Source organism: Electrona antarctica (genome assembly GCF_951216825.1).
Source record: "Electrona antarctica genome assembly, chromosome: 5".
NCBI classification, from domain to species: Eukaryota; Metazoa; Chordata; class Actinopteri; order Myctophiformes; family Myctophidae; genus Electrona; species Electrona antarctica.
This window is the reverse complement of record NC_136810.1, coordinates 12233942-12255214: the sequence shown is the minus strand read 5'-3', so window position 1 is coordinate 12255214 and position 21273 is coordinate 12233942. Positions and strand designations below refer to the sequence as shown.

Here is a 21273-nt window from a genome sequence, read left to right as displayed (position 1 = left end):
ACTACGAGCTTGTAGGTCTGCTATTTTTCTTCTTGAAAATGTGGTGCAAATCTTTGAATATATATTCTTTCAGAGTGAAGGTTTTTAACTCAAATCTGGGGAGGTCCCTGAAGGAACATATTTTCAGATGGGGGTCGGCGGCCAAATACAGATAATTCTGGGGGTCCTTGACATGAAAATGTTTGAGAACCACTGACATAGAAACATGGGTTTTTCGAGAAAACTGTCAGGATTTAGAAGACATTTGTGGAATCGTCTTCCGGTCTAAATGGGTTAATTTAGGCAGCAGACCCATATTTGAAAACCTGTTGTGCCAGGACCCACATACGAGAAGACTTTGTATTGCTTGGAATAGTTTTATAATTAGATAATTCTGCACCTGTCTATCTACACTACAGTATACTGTGTGTATGGAGATAATATAGTGAAGCGTGTGAAACCTATGATCTGAATCTCATTGGGCTAACTTCAAGCAGATTAAATCAATAGTGAAATTAAACTGTTCCTCATTTTGCCTCACTGAGTGCAGGGGTAGACATTAAAGGGCATTCCACTCATTTTCAACATTGGGAAACACTGACACAGAGCCTCACTCGTTGATGGATTACTTTCTCTTTTGTGGCTCTAATTGTGACATTCTGGTTATCTTATTATGTAATATGTAATATTATGGCCTATATATATATATATATATATTAGGCCATAATATTACATATACTATATATATATATATATATATATATATATATATATAGCTGTATATAAAGCTGTCCTCTTCCTTGTTTGTTCCTTGTTTTACGAGCGCAAATTTTACCATAATGTACTATACTTTTCGGGCCAGTGGGTTTGGCCTTTGGGCAAGTAGAACATGACTTGTACTTGCCCGACGGGGCAAGTGCCTCTGTGACGTTCGTGTCAACCCCTGTATCTCACTTGCAATCACTTTACCCCTTTTATCAACTGAATTTAAAACCCTTTCTCTTTTTTTTCTTTTTTAGGGCCTACATACTTTCGGGACAGATCCTGGCTGTGATTCTCCCCTCCGCTTGGACCATGTTGGCCTGTAGGACTAGAGAAACCCTACTCTGATACTGACATCTACCTCAAAACACTCACTCACACACACTCTTTCTCTCTAGAGGGAGTGTGTGGTCATTGCTATTCTACCTCTCAGGACATTATCATTATGTTGTGATACCTCTAGCGTGTGTGCGTGCACACACACACACACACACACACACACACACTCACTCACTCACTCACTCACTCACTCACTCAAGTGTCTACCCCCAACAGTGTAACCAAACACAGCCTGATTCAGTCAGCTTAATTACTCTCTCCACCCGCCACGAGCAGCCAGCCAGCCTAGCAGCGTCCAGTCAGTCAGTAGGCCAGCCACCTGACCAGTAAGTGGTCCCTGGAGTGCCACACCATAGAGAGACTAGTCTGTGTTCCTCTGCACCACCTTGTTGGGAGGAGCCAGTCTGCAGCAGCCATGTGCCTGGGTGCCTGGTGATGTCAGAGGCGCTCCCAGGAGCAGGAGGGACACAGAGGCGAAACGCGAGGGACCTTCCAAGGTTTGTGATTGGCAGTGAGGAGGATGACCATCACACAGGACCAATGGAGGACATCATGAAGAACGAGGTGTTTCGAGAAGACGATGACGATGTGGACGACGATGACGACGATGACTCGGTGAGGGTCAAGATTAAAGTTAATCGTTTATTGATGATGTATGTAATAGTTTTTGTATTCAAGGTATTTACCAAGTACATTTGCACATACCAATTTACACATCTTAACTGTTAGGAACTGTTGGAAAGTATTTATTAACAACACCCGGGTAGCAGTTAGAGGTTAAGTTGTTTCGCTCAGGGTCACTTAACTTGGTATCGAACCGATTCCCAGACGTCCTCTCTAACTCTACGGCCGTCGGTTGGTCACAAGGCCGTGATTTCTTAAATATATGGACAATTCAGATGACAACAAACTATAATGTCTGACCTACAGATCAGAAGTTTCAAGTTGGAGAACATTCAACATTTCCTTAAAGGGGCATTCCACTCATTTTCAACATTTTACTATGTCATTAATATACATTAGAGCTGTTGTGTGGAAATAATTAAAAAGTCCCCCCATTCTGTGTTTCCTAGAACTAGAGGTCTGAAAAAAATCATTAACATGGTGAAACGCATCTTGATGATGTCATCAAGATGTGTTTCACCATGTTAATGCTTTTTTCATAATTACAGTTCTAGGAAACACAGAATGGGGGGACTTTTTATTATTTCCACACAACAGCTCTAAGGTATATTAATGACATAGTAAAATGTTGAAAATGGGTGGTTTTCCCCTTTAAGTGGATTCTATAGTCATTGTTTATGTTATTTATTGTTTTACGTTGTTTCGGAACCTTTTTAAGATCCATTAATGTGAAGACGGGTGAAGACCTCTGAATTTGAATCACTAGATAAACATTCAGCTAAACATCTGACTGGATGGAATGAAGAGACAGAAATGAGAGTCGAAAAGAGAGTTGAAGTGGGCGAAAAACAATTAGAGGAAGATCAAAACATGCACGGAATGAGGAAAGTTGCTAAAGCATCCCTTCTCTGGTTGGGTCACAGTGTCTGTGCAATAAGGAAGTCATGTTTGAGGTTACAGGGTTTGTCTCCATACTAAAGGGATCAGAGAACTTGAGAGAAGTGCAGATATTTCAATATAGATATACTGTAGGTATTCATAAAAAAATGTCAGGAATGCAGTAGATCTACAGGCTAACAGAGGGAAGTACAGTTGTTGGTATGATGGTATGTATGATAGATTAATACGGTTCTCTAGAGCCACTACAGTCTTCCACAGTTAAAACAGCATTTTAAAAGGATTAACCTGGTGTCTGGTTTAGAGTTAGTCTGTATTTGTCTGCATTACTTGACATTCATCCAGGTATTGAATGCCAACCTGACTTTGAACTTGGTTCTTGGTGGGTTTCTTGTCTGTTCATGTTGTGTTTTCTTTTCCAGACTGAGGTTTAGGAGCTGGGGAAAGAAGCATTTGTGTTTTACATTGTAGCACTTACACGTTTCTATTCCTACAAGCAGTAGGATAGTAGAGAGGCAGTCTAGGACAGATTTAATTTTTCTATAATAATTAAAAACAAAATGTTTATCCTACTGTAGTTCAAATCATCAGAGTTATCTTATGTATTTTCTTTTGTAGACGATACTGATACAACTATACATACAGTAAGTATGCATGGACAATATGGGATCCCACTTTATGCTGGACACATAGACAATAGACAATAATAATAAATTAATACTCCATAAATAACTTAATGACATAACAACATGTCTTCTCTCTGTCTTCCAGACTGCCACCATAGTGGGAGTTTTTAGTGGGAGTCCATATCATGAACCTTTTTTATGCATGAATAATCCGTTTAATTTACAGAATTACACTACATGTAACAATAGGAGACTTCCTGCGTGACATTCTTGTGAACAGTGTACTTTTATATTTGCTAGTTCAGGTAGTAGTTAGGTACTTCTCTGGTCATTAACCAATTTCCTGGGAAAGAAGTACCAAGACATATATTGTCTAAATCACTGTTTTCCAAACACTGGGTCGGGACCCATTTGTGGGTCGTGGACACATTTTTATGGGTCACACGAGTAAACATCCCTTTAATTTTTGTTTCCTACATTTTGTTTTTAATTATTATTATAAAAAATCTGTCCTAGACTGCCTACCTCTGCTATCCTACTGTTTGTAGGAATAGAAACGTGTAAATGCTACAACGTAAGACCTCATCTAACTGCCAGCGATGCGTGCGAGCGAACAATGAAATCTCATTAGAATGCATGTTTTTCAATGAGACGGTCTTGATGTACCGCTAGCGTGCAGCGACGTCGTCCACCCTTCCTATATTCGCTCGCAGAGTCTCTATTTGAGCGAGGTTTCGCGGCCCCCCCCCAAACACTTTTATTGGTTGAGATCTACGCTCGCTCCTTGCCTGTGTAGATGAGGTGTAACCACGTCCTAATGACTTCCCGCCCTGCAGCCGGCAGAGCATCAGATCATCGTGGGAATCTGCTGCATGATGAAGAAGTCGAAGTCCAAGCCCATGACTCAGATCCTGGAGCGTCTGTGTCGCTTTGACTACATCGATGTGGTGATATTCCCCGAGGAGACGATCCTGGAGGAACCCGTGGAGAACTGGCCTCTCTGCGACTGCCTCATCTCCTTCCACTCCAAAGGTACTATACATGCAGCAACATCCAAATCATTAAGCATTAAGTTGCTGTTCTACTGCTTAGCAGTAGAACAACAACATAATTGCATTAGAACTGTAGAATAGCAATTGAACAACGTTGAAACAGGGCATAGCAGACGTCATGTTTGTTTGAACTGTGTGTACTGAATACATTAAAACATTGATGGTTGTATTTCAGGCTTTCCTCTGGATAAAGCTGCAGATTATGTCAAAATAAGAAACCCTTTGCTTATCAACGACATCAACATGCAGTACTACATACAGGACAGGTACGCGCACGCACGCACGCACGCACGCACGCACGCACGCACGCACAAATAAATAAATGCATCCTGCTATGCACAATGAGCCTATCTCACAGAATTTCCCCGCCCCCCTTTCGGGGTTAGTGGTGATAGCGTGACGTCACTCCATAGACGCTACATGTTAACAGAGGTAATTTAATAAGTCTACAACTTTTGTTTTCTCAAGGTAAGGTTTGTTCTACCTGTTCGAGCTGATTTACCATCTTGTTTGCTTCATAATAATATTGGTCTGTCACATTTTTACATTAGAAAATGTACTTAGATTCTCCAGAGAAAAAAACGTGTAAATGCTAATGTTAAAGACACCACTATTTACCGGAAGTGGGCGTGGAAAGCGGGCTGTGAGATAGGCCTATTCATACAAAGCCTTTAAATTTGCCTCCTTGTAGGACATTTCTGCACAATTTAACTTCACGTTTTCTTGTCAGGAGGGAAGTGTATCGTATCCTGAAAGAAGAGGGCATTGACCTACCTCGTTACGGCATTTTGAACAGAGACCCTGATAGACCTGAAGGTCAGTTCTGCTGTCCTACTGTCTCCCTCTCAGATACTGTCTGTCTCTTACACTGTCTCCCTCTCAGATGTCGTCCTGTCTGTCTCCTACACTGTCTCCCTCTCAGATGTCGTCCTGTCTGTCTTCTACACTGTCTCCCTCTCAGATGTCGTCCTGTCTGTCTCCTACACTGTCTCCCTCTCAGATGTCGTCCTGTCTGTCTCCTACACTGTCTCCCTCTCAGATGTCGTCCCGTCTGTCTCCTACATTGTCTCCCTCTCAGATGTCCTACTGGCTGTCTCTACACTGTCTCCCTCTCAAATTTCCTGCTGTCTGTCTCTCATGTGTCTCCCCACTTCCCGACCTTATCCAATAGCTCTACAAACTAGAGACAAAGAGACAACCAGGTGCTCACCGGAAACGTAAATGTCAATAATGTTAAAATTGTACAAGGGACCAACATGTTTGGACCTATAATAACGGTCTTCATCAGGACTGCCCTGATGAACACCGTTATAGGTCAAAACATGTTGGTTAAATAAAGTATCTTCTCCCTTTTTAATTTTTAGTGCCCGGATCTCCAGCTTTTTTTATCTGAAGCTCACCAAACTAGTTTGGCTTTGTGCTGAGTCTGTGAAGACGACAGCTACAACAGGTGCAACACAGCGATGGTGGTGATATATGGTGGTTGATGGAGAAAACAATGGGCGTGGTATTTTCTGGAAGTAAAGCGTGAGAGTTTGGGAGGGGGGGGTTAAATAGTAATTGGTAAATGAACGCAGGAGGAGTCCTGTGTACATTTTCTCTCTGCTTTTATGTGCCTGCAAACAAAACAAGCCTCCGAGTTGTCTTTGAGTCAACACACCGCTTTGTATTCAGACGTCTCGCCTAGCAGGAGCTCCATGATCAGTCGTTCAGGTCTGCGTAGGAGAGCCGACTGGTTGGAGGAGAAAAGCACACATTTGGTGTGCGTCTGTGATCATGTGACAGCTTCACTGTAAGCTTCATGGCTGCGGTCGGGTAGCTCGTTGCTACTGCAGCAGACGTTTGTTTAATTTGGGCTTCTCACACTACTGGTTAGTGTCTACTCTGTATTAAATGATTAATAAGTTATGTTCAAGAAGTGGTTATTGTGGGGATCTGTATCAGATAAATAGTTAACACAAAGTAAGCCAAGAACGCGGGACCTCGTTCTTCTCTCCACGACCCGCCTGTGCCAAAACTAGGGACTTCAACTTTCTTTAATTTCATTTAATCCAGCAATTAAAATAGAAATATATATATATATATGCAAAATACGATAAGGGTATCGCAACTGGCCCACCTTTGCAGGTACTCGCTCCTGCGCCATCTGTGAGCCAGTGGCATCGCTCTCTCCGTCTCTCCTTCCCTCAAGGCACCGATGGGACTCTACATGGCAGGGTCGTCCTCCTCCATGAGCCAAGGCTAGGCTTGACCGCATACCTCAACTAGACAGGAGTTGGGTGGCTTCAGCAGGTTATCACTGGTGTTTCGTTGATTTAAGCCCATGACACCTCCGAGGGGCTCAACGGCAGATCCAGCGTCCTGGCTCTACCACCGCTGAACACCACCCAACTCTACAGTATGTCTTTAGTCCTTCAGTAGGTCGGCTCTGCCACCGCACCTCTCTTTGTATCCAGATCCACCGTGATGCTTCCTCTGCCCGCTTAGTGATTTTGGCTACCAGCCACTTCCTAGCCAGCCCTTCGATCCCCAGCAGTCCGAGGGCTCTCCATAGCGACCATCCAGCAAAGCCCCTGCAGCCCACCTCCACCGGCAGATTCCAGGCCTTCCATCCGTTTTGCTGGCTCTCGAGGATGAGGGCTTGGTATTTCTTGAGCTTGCGCTCGTACGCTTCCTCCATCCTCTCTTCCCAGGGTACCGTCAGCTTGATAAGCACCACCTGTTTGGTACCTTTAGACCAGAAGACAATATCTGGTCTCAGGCTAGTGTGGGCTATCTCCTCTGGGAATTTGAGCTGCTTCTTCAGGTCAGCCCGCATCTCCCAGCCGCTTGCCGTGGCCAGGACCCCTTTGATCCTTCCTCCTGCTGCTGCGCTTTCTCCTGCCCTGACAAAATGGATAAAGCGGGCCCATCAGAAAGCTTTCTTGCCCTTGTCCTTGCCAGCTCGACACCCTCTGCCAAATGTGTTAGGATCTGATCGTGTCGCCACTGGAACTTGCCATCTGCTAAGCTTGAGCGACATGAGGAGAGGACATGCTCGAGGTTAGCTATCCTTCCGCAGAGGATCTCTAGGGCTCTCTACCAGTCCCCATGTGTGGAGGTTTGATGGAGTAGGCAGGACATCATATACAGAACACGACAGGAACTTGATCCGGTGGCCTTCCATGCTCCAGATGTCCTCTCTCTCACACTCTCCCATCTTGTCCAGCTGCCTTGTTTGTTCATGGCTACAGCCTTGACATGCCGGTTTTCCGCCTCAGCCTTTAGGGCCTCTCTCTGCACAATGCCTCGCCGCTCCTTTGGGTCAGCTTTGTTCCAGCTTGCCTTGTTCTGGTGGAGCAACCCAGACCCAGCCTTCCCTGGGCTACTGACCCAACGATGTCAGCATGGTGAAGTCGATCTTCGGCCTCCTTCAGTGCTCTGCTGCCTGACCACTTTCAGCCTGTCCTGACAACAATGCCTGCCTCACGTACTCTCATCTTTGCTGTCTTGTAGCATCATGGACTGGCGTGTTTTTGTCGCCTTGTACTCCTCCACCACGGATGTTATTGGCAGCTGTAGCTTGCTGTACAGGCCAATAGAGCAGAAGCTTCTTGGGACGCCCAGCCATCTCCTCAAGTAGGTGTTCAGCTTCCTCTCCAGCCTCTCAACTGTGGAGACAGGTACCTCATAAACCAGGAGTGGCTAGAGCAGTCTGGGGAACACCCCATGTTGGTAACCCCAGGCCTTATACTTGCCCGGCAGGCCACTCTTCTCCAGAGATGTCATCCAAGTTTCTGCTTGGATAAGCATCTCCTTCACACTCTGCCTGTCATTGAGGTCAGCTCTGTACCACTTCCCCAATCTCTTCACAGGTTTCTCTTGGACAGTTGGGATGATGTTCTCTCCAATCTTGAACCGAAACCGGTCCTGGACACACCCCTTCTTCAGTACTAGGCTTCTGGATTTTGCCGGTTTGAAGCCCAATTGGTGAGTACTGCACCTCGACGCAACTTCTCTGCTGACTTGACGAGAAGGTTCATCACTGAGATTGTGCAGCCAGTGACAATGCCCACCTCTAGTCTCTGCCAGTCAGTGGTGAATTCTCTGCAGGTGAAACGCATGTTGAGAAGCGAGATGGTACGGAATTGCTTAATCCCTGTAGAGTTTTCTTCCTTAGGGATGAAGCACCCCTCAGCAACCAACCAGTCATCAGCAAGGAAGTTCTTTCTCCATGCCACTGTCAGTACCTTCCAGAGTTGTTTCCTGAGCCTTTCGCAATGTTTGTACATATTGTACTGGATGCCGTTTGGCCCTGGGGCTGACTTTCTCCTTGCCTTTTTGAGAAAGCTGTTGACTTCCTGCCAGGTTGGTTCCCCTACCTTGAAGGGGATAGTTGGTTCAGATGGTTTGATGAGCCTCTCCATCTCATCTAAACTGTCCTCCCTTCTGGGATCACTGTGGACCTGACGAAGGTGCTCCTCCACTTCTTCCTTTGTTGCTTTCAACTCCCCTGATCTTTTGTCGCCCAGGAGTTTTGACAGGTAATTGAATGGGTTCTTAGTGAAGTTTGCCCTTTCCTTCAACCGCCGCTTCCTGTCTCTGCGGTGACACTCCGCTCGGCGCAAGATCTTAATGCGCTCCCTCAAGTTGTCTCGAATTTCCGTGATAGCTGGTCTCTCATCTGCTGTCGCTTTGCGAAAGGCCTTCTTAAGCCTCCGCAGATCCCCTCTAAGGATTGCTATTTCCTTCAGGCGTCTGTTTTCCTGGGGCTGGATGTTTACTCTACATTTCAGCTCTTTCTTTCCAAAGCGATCAGCACCCATGCTCCAGATAATCGAGGACATAGCCTTGAGCTTCTTCCCCACATCTCCTGCGATGGCTGCTTCCAGCACCTGGTCCACATCACCATCGAACATCTCCCATTCTTTCCTTGCAGCTGCAGTTGGCCAGTTCACTCGTTCTTTCCGAACGTCTCCTGAACGAGTGTTCTCACCAGGCCGTCTGGTATCCTGAGTGACTTCCCTCTCACTCTGGTGCCTTGCCGCCTCCGTCACACCAGCGATGCTGCTCCTGCCCCCCTCTTCATCATGTGCCTGCCCCAGCCTCTCCTCCGACTCACCAGGTTTCCCTGTGCGTTGCACATTACTTTCAGGATTCAAGCACTTCATCTTTGTCTGGTGTATCTTCAGACCCCTCTCATTTTTGCATTTCTTCCCACATCTGCAGACCCGGGATGAATCGCTAGGCTGTTCCATAGTCGATTGTCCGTCAAGGGTGGTCATAACATTGGTCTGTCCTGTGGGTCGATCATCCTCCCCCGCTCTTGCCTGACCCCGGGGGTATCTTTTAATGTACCTTTCCATAGCGATTATTGGTGGGTTCCTCCTCACGGAGGGTGTGCTTTGGCCTGCCAAGCCTCCACACCCGGCTCTGATCTTTCCCAAATGTCAGCAGTCTTTCCTCGCTGTCACCGTTCTTCCTCGGTTGCCAACTTGTCTTTCCAAGTGGTCACTGGATCTACCAGAGAAGAATATGCAAAATACGATAAGGCTAAGGGTATCGCAACTGGCCCACCTTTGCAGGTACTCGCTCCTGAGCCAGTGCCATCGCTGTCTTCGTCTCTCCTTCCCTCAAGGCACCGAAGGGACTCTGCATGGCAGGGGCGTCCTCCTCCCTGAGCCAAGGCTAGGCTTGACCGCATACCTCAACTAGACAGGAGTTGGGTGGCTTCAGCAGGTTATCAAATGGGCACCCCCCTTCACTGGTGTTTCATACAGTGTATATATACAGTATATACAGTACACACGTGTATATATTGCTTTTATTCACATGTTAGACAGCCTACATACGGATCCGACGTGCTTATTACTCCTTTTTCTGCTCCAAATGAGCCAAAATCCGGTCTTTGGAAGGTTATTATTCCCTGTTCTTACATCGTGCGGACCAAAACGACTCCTTCGCGGGACCTCCGCTGCCTATAGTGAAGACACTGTGGTGGGGGGCATAGACATATAAACGTAGACACCCCTTCCGGCTCTGGAGCGTATGTGCTCAAGGGAGGGCAGAACTTTCCCGAGATTCCTTGCGAAGCACCGCGGAAGCATGAGCGTGCGTCACAGAGCGCATGTTCGGGTCTGTAAGTCCCGGAAAAGATGCGCTGTGATTGGCCAGTAATCACTTGAGTGGCAGCGTGACGTAATGTGCCTTCCACACTTCCGGCGTACTTCCTTCCCCAGTGTAAATTATTCCGCCCCTCCTTCAACACACATCGCTCCAACGAACTGCAGCGGCCAATGAGGCATCTATTTTTTAAATATCTATGGTGGGGGGTGGTTGCACTTCCTGGTTGCCCAGGATCTCTTCTTCTCCTGTGGTATTTTGCGCATTTGACTGGCACTGGCCTCACGATCCCGCCTAGTGTAACGGGAGGGAATGTGTTAATTTGGGTGGATGGTGGAAGGATGGTTTATGTGTACATGCATATTCGAGTCACGTCAGAGCTGATGCATGCAACTTTATTGCCTAGCACTAGCAAGACCCTACTCTATTCTGTGTCTCCTACACTGTCTCCCTCTCAGCTGTCACTGTCAGCTGTCACTGTCTCCCTCTCAGCGTTTCAGCATGACAAATTTCAGTATGAAGTGAACTGACAAAGTACTATATCATCTCATATATCATATTTCCTACTGTCTGGCTTACCATCTACTTTCACCAGCAAAACAAAATATATAATTTAATAATGTAATATATCGGTATCGACCGATACAACCCTGCAAATAAAGATCGGATATAGGTCATAATTTCAATATTGTGCATCTCCAGTTCTGTATTGTCATTTTTGTCTTTATTGTCATTTGTACAGACTATAATGAAATTCTTACTTGCATGTTTCCCACAAACGATAAATAAATAAAAACAACAAATAAAAGCAAAAACTAATCATACAAAATGAATTCATCAGCCATTGACGATTACACATAAGTGAATAGACAAGCAAGAGACTATTTCAGTTGATAGTAATGTATGTTGTAAACACCATGGATTCATTAAAAATAGAATTCAGGTCGATCGTATATTGGTAAATGATGAAAGAAAACGCCTCATAAGTGTTGTCTGACTGGCTGTCCCTGCTGTCACTCAGAATGTAGTCTGGTGGAAGGGGAGGACCATGTCGAGGTGAATGGGGTGGTGTTTCCCAAGCCGTTTGTGGAGAAACCTGTGTGCGCTGAAGACCACAATGTGTACATCTACTACCCAACCTCAGCTGGAGGAGGCAGCCAGAGACTCTTCAGGAAGGTAGGGTTCCCAAACGCTAAAGGTCTTGTTGATTATTAACCCATTTAGACCTGAGAAAAGATTCTACAAATGCCTTCTAAATCCTGACAGTTTTCCGACAGTTTCTATCTCAGTCGTTCTCAAACATTTTCATGTCAAGGAACCCCAAAAATATATTTAATTGGCTGCCGACCCCCCATCTGAAAATATGTTGTTCCAGTGACCCCCGCCCAGAAGCAATGATTTGAGTTAAACATTTTCACGATTTAAAAAAAATAGCAGACCTTGTAGATCTGCTATTTTTCAACAGCTAAAGTATAACATGATGCTTGAAACACCAAAAGGGGTAAAATGCCGAAATGGGTTCAAATGCTTTTTGGGAAAGGTACACGGCGGGTTCCACTTGGTTACATTTGTATACTGCTCCAGGTGCTCGATGTCAGGCATCAAGGCAAACATCAAAGATTTTGCAAAATTGTTGTCTTAAATAAATTAAGTCTCGGAGCTCTACAAACTGGTGTGCGGATGTTCTTCCTCTTCTTTGATGTAATTATGGATCCCACCAACCAACTATGCCTACCTTTCCTGGCAGGCATAGTTTTTCTGAGGTTAAGGTTAGGTTTAGGCATAGTTTTACTGAGGTTAAGGTTGGGTTTAGGCATAGTTTTACTGAGGTTAAGGTTAGGTTTAGGCATAGTTCTAAAAAGGCTAGTAAGGAAGAACTGTCAGTTCACAGCAAGGCTCCCTAGAAAAGCGGTGTTATCCATAAGCACGCCTCCCTGGCAGATGAGCCAATAGGATACATGCAGTGGGACGAATTCATTGGCATAATGACTAAATTGGAGAGGAAATAGGGGTCAAAATTATTGGCTACCCAAATCCATTTCCCATAAACATTTCTGCACAGAAACGGTTTCTCTCTCTCTCTCTCTCTCCCCTCCATATTTTCTTCTGTCTCTGCTGTAGATAGGAAGTCGTAGCAGTGTTTATTCTCCAGAGACCAGCGTGAGGAAGACTGGATCCTACATCTATGAGGAGTTCATGCCTACAGACGGTACTGACGTCAAGGTACTGTGTTCAGTTTCTACTTGTTTAGTGCTGGTCTTTTATTGTCTCTCTCTGCCAAGCCGAACGGCCAATGCCCGGGGACTATGTTTTGGCCCCAGTCAGTCTGTCTGTTTGTCTACTGCATGTGTCTGTTTATCCCCAACACATCACAGAATCGATTGGTGTGAAATTTGAACACACACTCCTAGTAGGCCAAGGAATAACCGGCCGCTTCACGTGTGACATATCTTGAATCGTAGGTCGTACAGACTCCTTGGCTCATTACATTGATGCAACTCCCCCATAGAGGCCAATACCATTTGCACCTGACAAGGTTTTCCGCCATTTTTCGTTTTCTTCACAACATACTGCTACTACTCGAAATTGACAAAGTCTCAAAAAACAATAAACATTATCTTTGGAGTCAGTCAAAATATTCAATTCTGAAGTTTCAGCGTGGTGCCCGTTTTTTGCAAAAGAAATGCAGCAGCTAATCCGATCTCCCCAATTTTTAAGGGGCATAACATAATGCTAACACCAAAAGGGGTTCCCGCCCAAAATGGGCTAATAATGCGTGTGTCTGGTGGTTGGTGTTGGGCTCCAGGTATACACGGTGGGTCCAGATTATGCCCATGCTGAGGCACGGAAGTCCCCGGCTCTGGACGGGAAGGTGGAGCGGGACAGCGAGGGAAAGGAGATCCGGTACCCCGTCATGCTCACAGCCATGGAGAAACTGGTTGCTCGCAAGGTCTGCCTGGCATTTAAGGTAACTTTGCCATATGATTCATGTTTGAACAGATCAAAAGCTCAGCCAGGAAAAGTCTTGTATTGAAAACGACTCCACTATAGATGAAACCTTTGATTATTTTCATGAAGCATTGATTTACACTTAGGTAAATATCATGAAGCATTGATTTACCCTTCTCGTCTTCCTGCAGCAAACGGTGTGCGGCTTTGACCTTCTCAGAGCTAATGGACACTCGTTCGTCTGTGATGTCAATGGCTTCTCCTTTGTCAAAAACTCCATGAAATACTATGATGACTGTGCCAAAGTACTAGGGTAGGTGTTATGAGTTTCTTCATACTTCATTAAGGTACAAAATGATGGGCAAGGATGAAATAGAACTTAATAAAATAGTTTGTTGTCACCAGCTGCTTCTTTTCACCTGACAATGAGGAGTTTCATCAGAAGAGAGTAAAGACATGCACACTATTGTTCCCAGATCCCCTCCCTTCTAAACAGTTGCCCCAAGCAACGGAAATGTTATGATCCCTCGCTCCCTGGTCAAGCCAGAGGCACTAATGCTAGGAATTTAACCTTTTTTTTTTACGCCTCCCAGACTCCTTATTTTTCACTATTTGCCTACCTGTCCAGTGAATTTGCCTACCTGTCCTTTTTGACTGTTCTAGTTCAAGGATTGTGAGTATGTTCTTTACTCTCCTACCAGGAACATGGTGATGAGAGAACTGGCTCCTCAGTTCCATATCCCCTGGTCCATCCCCATGGAGGCTGAAGATATCCCCATTGTCCCCACAACCTCAGGAACCATGTAAGTACCTTTCCATCAGGAATTAATGTGCTGAGGCTAGTTTAAGTTGGCATAATACAGCATTGTAATAAGTAACTGGGTACAAACAGTTGAGTGGCATCGACATAGCAGTGATAACAGACATTGTGAGCAGAGATGACGGAGCCAAGAGATTTAGTGTCCTGGGAGAAAAGGAGGGGCCAAGAACGAATCCCTGAAACCTGGTAGATCCGGTCTGTCAGATTGTGCGTGTTGCGTTGCGTTACCTTGCGGGCGTTACGTTGTGGTATGTTACGTTATGTTATGTTATGTTACGATGTGCTGCGTTACGCTGCGTTGCGTTACATTATGTTACGCCCCTGTTTCAGGATGGAGCTGCGTTGTGTCATCGCCGTCATGCGTCATGGTGACCGCACACCCAAGCAGAAGATGAAAATGGAAGTCAGACATCCTTTGTAAGTCCAATCCCTTGTTACACTTTTCTTCTTCTTTTTTTTCCTTTATTTATTTGTTTTCTTTGTTTTGTGTTTAGCTGTTGTACATTGTTGTTATTGATGTTGTATTGATATGCTGTCTTGCTACCGTCTCGTTTTTTATGGATCTTTCTTCTCAGCATAACCATCTTAGCCCAATAAGTTTATTTTTGTGACATTGAATTTTGCTTTGATGATAAAGTAATGATCACACATATTAATGTCTTTGACCTGGACAGAATATCTTAATGTCTTTGACCTGGACAGAATATCTTAACCCTAGAACACTAAAGCTTAACTCTAGTCAACCCAATGTAATATAAGTACAGCAATACATGGTAACTTGAGGTACTCTTGTTTAATATTTCATCATGACAAACGAAAAATAGATCATTTAAAATATTCCTTAAAAAATAAGAATGGAGCTGGGAACTTCTCCTTTGGTCCACGCATTCCTGGGACAGTGGGGAAAAACAAAACAAAAAAGGCCATTGTGGGTGTATGGGATGTCATTCTATCACTAAACGCGGGTGATATTCACCAAAAACAGGGATGTGGGCAGGGAAACAACCCTAAGTTCTAGGATGCCACAGAGCATCATGAAGGTACTGAAAGACCCATCCACCTCAGACATCAGCAACATTATGATGCCACAGAGCATCATGAAGGTACTGAAAGACCCATCCACCTCAGACATCAGCAACATTATGATGCCACAGAGCATCATGAAGGTACTGAAAGACCCATCCACCTCAGACATCCGCAACATTATGATGTCACTGAGCATCATGAAGGTACTGAAAGACCCATCCACCTCAGACATCAGCAACATTATGAAAATTACAAAAATATAATTATCTGCGTGAAAATCACCCGGGTTTACTGTTCTAGGGTTAATGGCGGCGGTGGCTCAGGGGTAGAGTTTCCGGATGGTAACCGCAAGGTCGCCAGTTCGAACCCGGGCTCCCCCAGAGTTAGTGTCGAAGTGTCCTTGAGCAAGACACTGAACCCCAAATTGCTCCTGATGTGCTGGTTGGTACCTTGCATGGTGTCTGCCGCCATTGGTGTATGAATGTATGGGTGAATGGGCATCTATGTAAAGTGCCTTGGATAAAGGCGCTATATAAATGCACCATTTTACCATTTTTTAATGAACCTTTAGGTCTTTAGATCTGTCCTTTTGAATTCTTAACGCTGTTGTGTCTCTGTCATACTGTGTGTGTGTGTGTGTGTGTGTGTGTGTGTGTGTGTGTGTGTGTGTGTGTGTGTGTGTGTGTGTGTGTGTGTGTGTGTGTGTGTGTGTGTGTGTGTGTCCAGATTCTTTGAGTTGTTTGAGAGGTGTGGAGGCTACAAGTCAGGAAAGCTAAAGCTTAAAAAACCGAAACAACTGCAGGTCTGTTTTTGTCCGTTTCTCTCTGTCTGTGTTTTTCAGTTTCATCTTAGACTGTATCTGTTCACACTGTATAGTAAAGGGATTTTGATTATCTTCCATTTTGACCTTCTGCTCTTATTATTAAATAGCTGCAGTCTAGGATCGGAGATGGTTTATTACCAAGTAAGAGATTACTTCAAGACTGAAACTGTGCAGCAGACATAGACTCAACTTGTCAGAGACAGCTTAACCACTTTACATATAATACTGTACTTTGTCGTATGATGAATAGCAAACATAGCTGGTGTGATGCGTTGTGAGCTTGTAGAGCTGTTTTTGGCTTTTGTTTGTTTAGTTAGTTACAGTGAAAACGGACAGGAAAGAGAGAGAAGGGGAGAGACATGCAGCAAAGGTCGTCATATGCGGACTTGAACACATGCCGCGCTGTCAGGCCAGAGCCTATATGTGGCATGCGCCTGGACCGCTAGGCCAGCGGGCGCCCCAGAGCTGCTATTTTCGACGACGTTTGACAATTTTCTCCTATAGACAAACATTTGAACAGTTTATCCAAAGTTAGTAAAAGTTTACAAAAATGTTCCTCAATAACTGAGTCAATGAAATTGACAATTGTTCGCTAAAATGCAACGCTAATTTAAATATCCTCACTGACATTGAGTGTATTGTCTTACCTATCAAGTAAGTTTCACATCTCTGCCAGTTAATCATAGTGAGCTGAATGGAATGTAACGGCTTCCTCAGTATTCTATATTCTAAGTATACCATGAGTCATAGACAAAATGGACTAAACATGACAGACCGTCAGTGAGGTCCTTCAACATTCAAATGTTGGTTCCATGAACCGCTATCAGCCGTAAATATACTAATAACATACTAGTGCCAGTTAGTGCTGCCATGAGAGTAGTGAGTTGTTGCAAGTAGATGAACACAGATAGACAAATAGTGTAATTATTCTGTCTGCTCATGCAGTTGCATGGTAACTCTCTGTTTGTTTCAGGAAGTGCTGGACATTGCCCGTCTGTTATTGGTGGAGCTGCGTCAACACAACGACTGTGAGATTGAGGAGAAGAAATCAAAACTGGAACAGCTCAAGACTGTTCTGGAAATGTAAGACTGCACACATGCACTATTATACACACAATGATTCATATGTGCGTGCACACACACACACACACACACACACACACACACACACACACACACACACACACACACACACACACACACACACACACACACACACACACACCTTTATTTGCATTCACATTTTACAAGAAATTCTTGAACACAAACAATAGTGGATGTGCAAACTTGGAAAACTCTACAACAAGTGCTTCAGGATACAGATCACGGGTACAGAAAGCATCGCCTTCTCCATATATGGCGACTGCCAATTATTGCAGACACTGAACAGAATTCTGCCGATGCCTTAGCTCTCGGCTTGGGCATGCCTGCAATCTGCAGGCCCCTCACGACTGATTTATGGACATTACCGAGGCTTCCAAATATGAACACAAGTAGTTTACATTTGTAGTATAATTGCATCCTTAAGACGCTAGTACTTAAGCACCTTGGTAAGGAATGCCTCTTCCAGACTGGTCAAATGTACATGCCACTTCCAAAATGGTCACTTCTCTACTGTCCTCACCAACAACAACAATATCTAGTGTATTAGCTGTGACATCTGAAAAGGCACATTTTCATTATTGTGCATGAACATGGCAGTTGAAACACGTGAGTGCTTATACATTTTGGCAGATGATGAAACATATGAACTTATGTCCTTAGCTAATAGGTCAACAATAGGCCTATCTCACAGCCCCCTTTCCACGCTCACTTCTGATAGATAGTGGTGTCATTTAATATTAGGCATTTACACTTTTTTTCTCTGGAGAATCTAAGTACATTTCCTAATGTTAAAATGTCAAAGACCGATAATAATATGAAGAAAACACAATGGTATAACAACTCAAATAAGTAGAATAAACCTTACCTTTACAAAACGGTAGTTTGTGGCTTGTGAAAATACCTCTTTTAACAAGGAAAGCCTATGGACCGCAAAAAAATAACACCACTATCTCCAAAAGGGGGCGTAAAAAGGGGGCGGGGAAATTATGTGAGATAGGCCTATTCTGTAGTGCCTAGCAATGTACATTCCCTTATATACATAGCAGCCATTAAGAATATGTGACAGTGTTTCTGTAACTGGAGTGTGGTCATGGTGCAGACAATGAGGAGGAAACGTGTTAGGGTACCACGCATGCACGCACGCACACGCACACACGCACACTCACACACACACACACACACACACACACACACACACTTAAAACGCTGCTTTTCTCCGGAGTCTAACTGTCTGTTTTCTTTTCTGTTTTCTCTGTCCCTCTTTTCCTATTTCTTCCTCTCCATTCCTCCATATGTTTCTCTCCATCACACCCCCTTTCCTCCTCTGACTCTCTCTCTCTCCTTCGGTTGTTGTCTGGTCCCTCAAACGTCTCTCTCTCTCCTTCGGTTGTTGTCTGGTCCCTCACACGTCTCTTTTGGCTCCACTCACACTAACTTTCTCTTCTACCTTCATCCATCTTCCTTCCTTCCTTCCTTCGCTCTCCCTCTCTCTCTCTCTCTCTCTCTCTCTCTCTCTCTCCCCCTCTCTCTCTCTCTCTCTCTCCCTTCTACCTTCATCCATCTCTTCCTTCCTTCTCTCTCTCTCTCTCTCTCTCTCTCTCTCTCTCTCTCTCTCTCTCTCTCTCTCTCTCTCTCTCTCTCTCCCTCTCTCTCTCTCTCTCTCTCCCTTCTACTTTCATCCATCTCTTCCTTCCCTCTCTCTCTCTCCCTTCTACCTTCATCCATCTCTTCCTTCTCTCTCTCTCTCTCTCTCTCTCTCTCTCTCTCTCTCTCTCTCTCTCTCTCTCTCTCTCTCTCTCCTTCTACTTTCATCCATCTCTTCCTTCCCTCTCTCTCTCTCCCTTCTACCTTCATCCATCTCTTCCTTCCCTCTCTCTCTCTCTCTCTCTCTCTCTCTCTTAAGGGAGTCCAGTGTGAATGACACTCAGTGAGTCAGTCAGTCTGTGTATATAAATAATGCGGTTACACTCTGTACCAGACATTAGGAACCTTTCACTCACTTGTGACGTATGAGTGAGCAGGATTGAGGGCGCAGTGTCTTGCTCAAGGACACTTTGACAGGATTCAAAGACTAGGGGAATGTTTTCCTTTTACAGAGCAGCCTAAATAGCCACTAGACCACTTGATGTGATACCGAGCAGCCTCAATAGCCACTAGACCACTTGACGTGATACCGAGCAGCCTCAATAGCCACTAGACCACTTGATGTGACTAGTCTTCTCTATGAAACACAACGACCAGGTGAGAAGCGTTCAGTCATGAGGGAGGTACTTTATAACGTTTCATATGTATTTCATAATTTATTTAATATAAATTAGGTATAGAAATAGGTACCTGGCCTGGGCTGTTGCTCAGCGGTCAAGGCACCTTGACTGGTAATCCAGTCTGGCAGTGTGCTGTGGGTTCGACTCCCGATCCCGATGGCCTTTACTGCATGTCTTTCCCCATCTCTCTCCCCATTTCCTGTCAGCCTACTGTCTGTCCCTCCATGAAAATATAAAATAAAGGTGAAAGCCACAAAAAAACATTAAAAAAAGAAAGAAAGAAATAGGTACCTACATACATACCTAAAATAGGCTTAATGCCTATTTTTAAGTCAGTCGAGACATTAATTAGACTTACAACAAAGGAAGTCAATGTTGGTAAAGTGTTCCTAATGTTTAGTACACAGTGTATTAGTCCCATTAACAACAGTAGTCATTGACCTAGCTGTACACACAGGGGGAAATGACTACACGACGTATGTCTCTGCTGCGTGCGTGCGTGCGTGCGTGCGTGCGTGCGTGCGTGCGTGCGTGCGTGCGTGCGTGCGTGCGTGCGTGCGTGCGTGCGTGCGTGTGTGCGTGCGTGCGTGTGTGCGTGCGTGTGCGTGGCTGTTTTTGCCACTTTATAGCCATGATTACTCTGCATGTCATTCTTACCACTCAGTAACTGACTCTTTCTCACCTTACCTCCCTCTGTTGTTGTATTCTTACCTCCCTCTGTTGTTGTATTCTGTTCCCTCCACCTGTTACTAGGCATGTAACGATACACTCCACTCACAATACGATACGTATCACGATATGAGGTTCACGATACGATTTTTCACGATATTTTCAACAGAATTATTTTCAAGACAAATGACTTTTTTTTAATGATTTATCTTCTCCCCCAAGCTTTTTTCACAATTTTTATTTAACTACATTGCAAAAGTCTCATTTCTCTCCAAAAGCATGTGAATATGAAGGAATATGATTGCAGCTCACATTTCATATCACACACTAGCCCCCCTAAATTAAAATCGATATACATTTTTAATAAATCGATACATATCGTCGGGATATAATATCGATATACGATATAGCGTTACATGCCTACCTGTTACTGTAAGAACCAATCAACTACGGAAGAAATACTGAAGAAGTTAGGATTGACCATCATTCTGGCAATAACCTAGAGACACTAGTCTACCGATGTATAATATGTGAGATGTTTTTTCACTTAATCTTTTAATTTTTTTCAATACTGTTTTGGGGGGGAAAGTAAAACATTGAATTAATAATTGTTTTGGAAAATGGAAATAAAATAAAACGATACAAAAATTGTAATCGTATTAAACCAACACTTTTCCTAATACTACAGACTACTATTCCACAATCTCCGAATGCTATATAGAGTCTGGAACTACACCTCCTGAAATCAGAGTAAAGAAGCTGGCATTTCCGTTCACAGAAATAGCATTTAAAATATCTTTACATTTATTTAATTTCAGACCTTCCGTGTCCCAGCTGTAGGGTCATGAACAGATATCTGTTCTATTACAGAATGCTATGTGGTCATTAAACGGAGGCATGTGATATATAATTACCATACGGGCTCTCAAAAGGCCCTTAGAGTGTTGTGTGTGTGCGTGCGCTGTGTGTGTGCGCTTTGTGACATACCGTTGATGTCGTAACCTTCTTACAAAGTAAAGGGCAAGCTCTTGAACAATGGGCATTAACGCACGCACGCACGCACACACAGACACGCACACAGACACGCACACAGACACGCACGCACACACACACACACACACACACACACACACACACACACACACACACACACACACACACACACACACACACACACACACAGTCACATACACACACAAAGGAAAGCATACTTTGTCAACAGTTGTTAGTTAACATA

General features: G+C 44.3%; 1 protein-coding gene across 6 annotated transcripts in view; it reads left to right on the top strand.

Moving 5' to 3' along the window:
• Positions 1 to 1515: 1515 nt before the first annotated feature.
• The window catches only part of ppip5k1b (diphosphoinositol pentakisphosphate kinase 1b), a gene marked incomplete at its 5' end in the record, with an annotated part of 72355 nt that continues 52597 nt past the window's right edge, over positions 1516 to 21273 (top strand). For 4 of the 6 annotated variants that reach the window (XM_079500515.1, XM_079500516.1, XM_079500513.1 and 1 more), the window contains 12 exons: positions 1516 to 1695; positions 4064 to 4259; positions 4455 to 4545; positions 5010 to 5095; positions 11403 to 11557; positions 12503 to 12604; positions 13188 to 13349; positions 13522 to 13643; positions 14032 to 14133; positions 14481 to 14567; positions 15903 to 15978; positions 16973 to 17082. In XM_079500515.1, coding sequence (XP_079356641.1) covers positions 1516 to 1695; positions 4064 to 4259; positions 4455 to 4545; positions 5010 to 5095; positions 11403 to 11557; positions 12503 to 12604; positions 13188 to 13349; positions 13522 to 13643; positions 14032 to 14133; positions 14481 to 14567; positions 15903 to 15978; positions 16973 to 17082 — 1469 coding nt within the window. Of the gene's footprint in view, positions 1696 to 4063; positions 4260 to 4454; positions 4546 to 5009; positions 5096 to 11402; positions 11558 to 12502; positions 12605 to 13187; positions 13350 to 13521; positions 13644 to 14031; positions 14134 to 14480; positions 14568 to 15902; positions 15979 to 16972; positions 17083 to 19006; positions 19031 to 21273 lie in introns of all 6 variants that reach the window. The other 2 variants (XM_079500514.1, XM_079500511.1) reach the window with 1 other exon arrangement.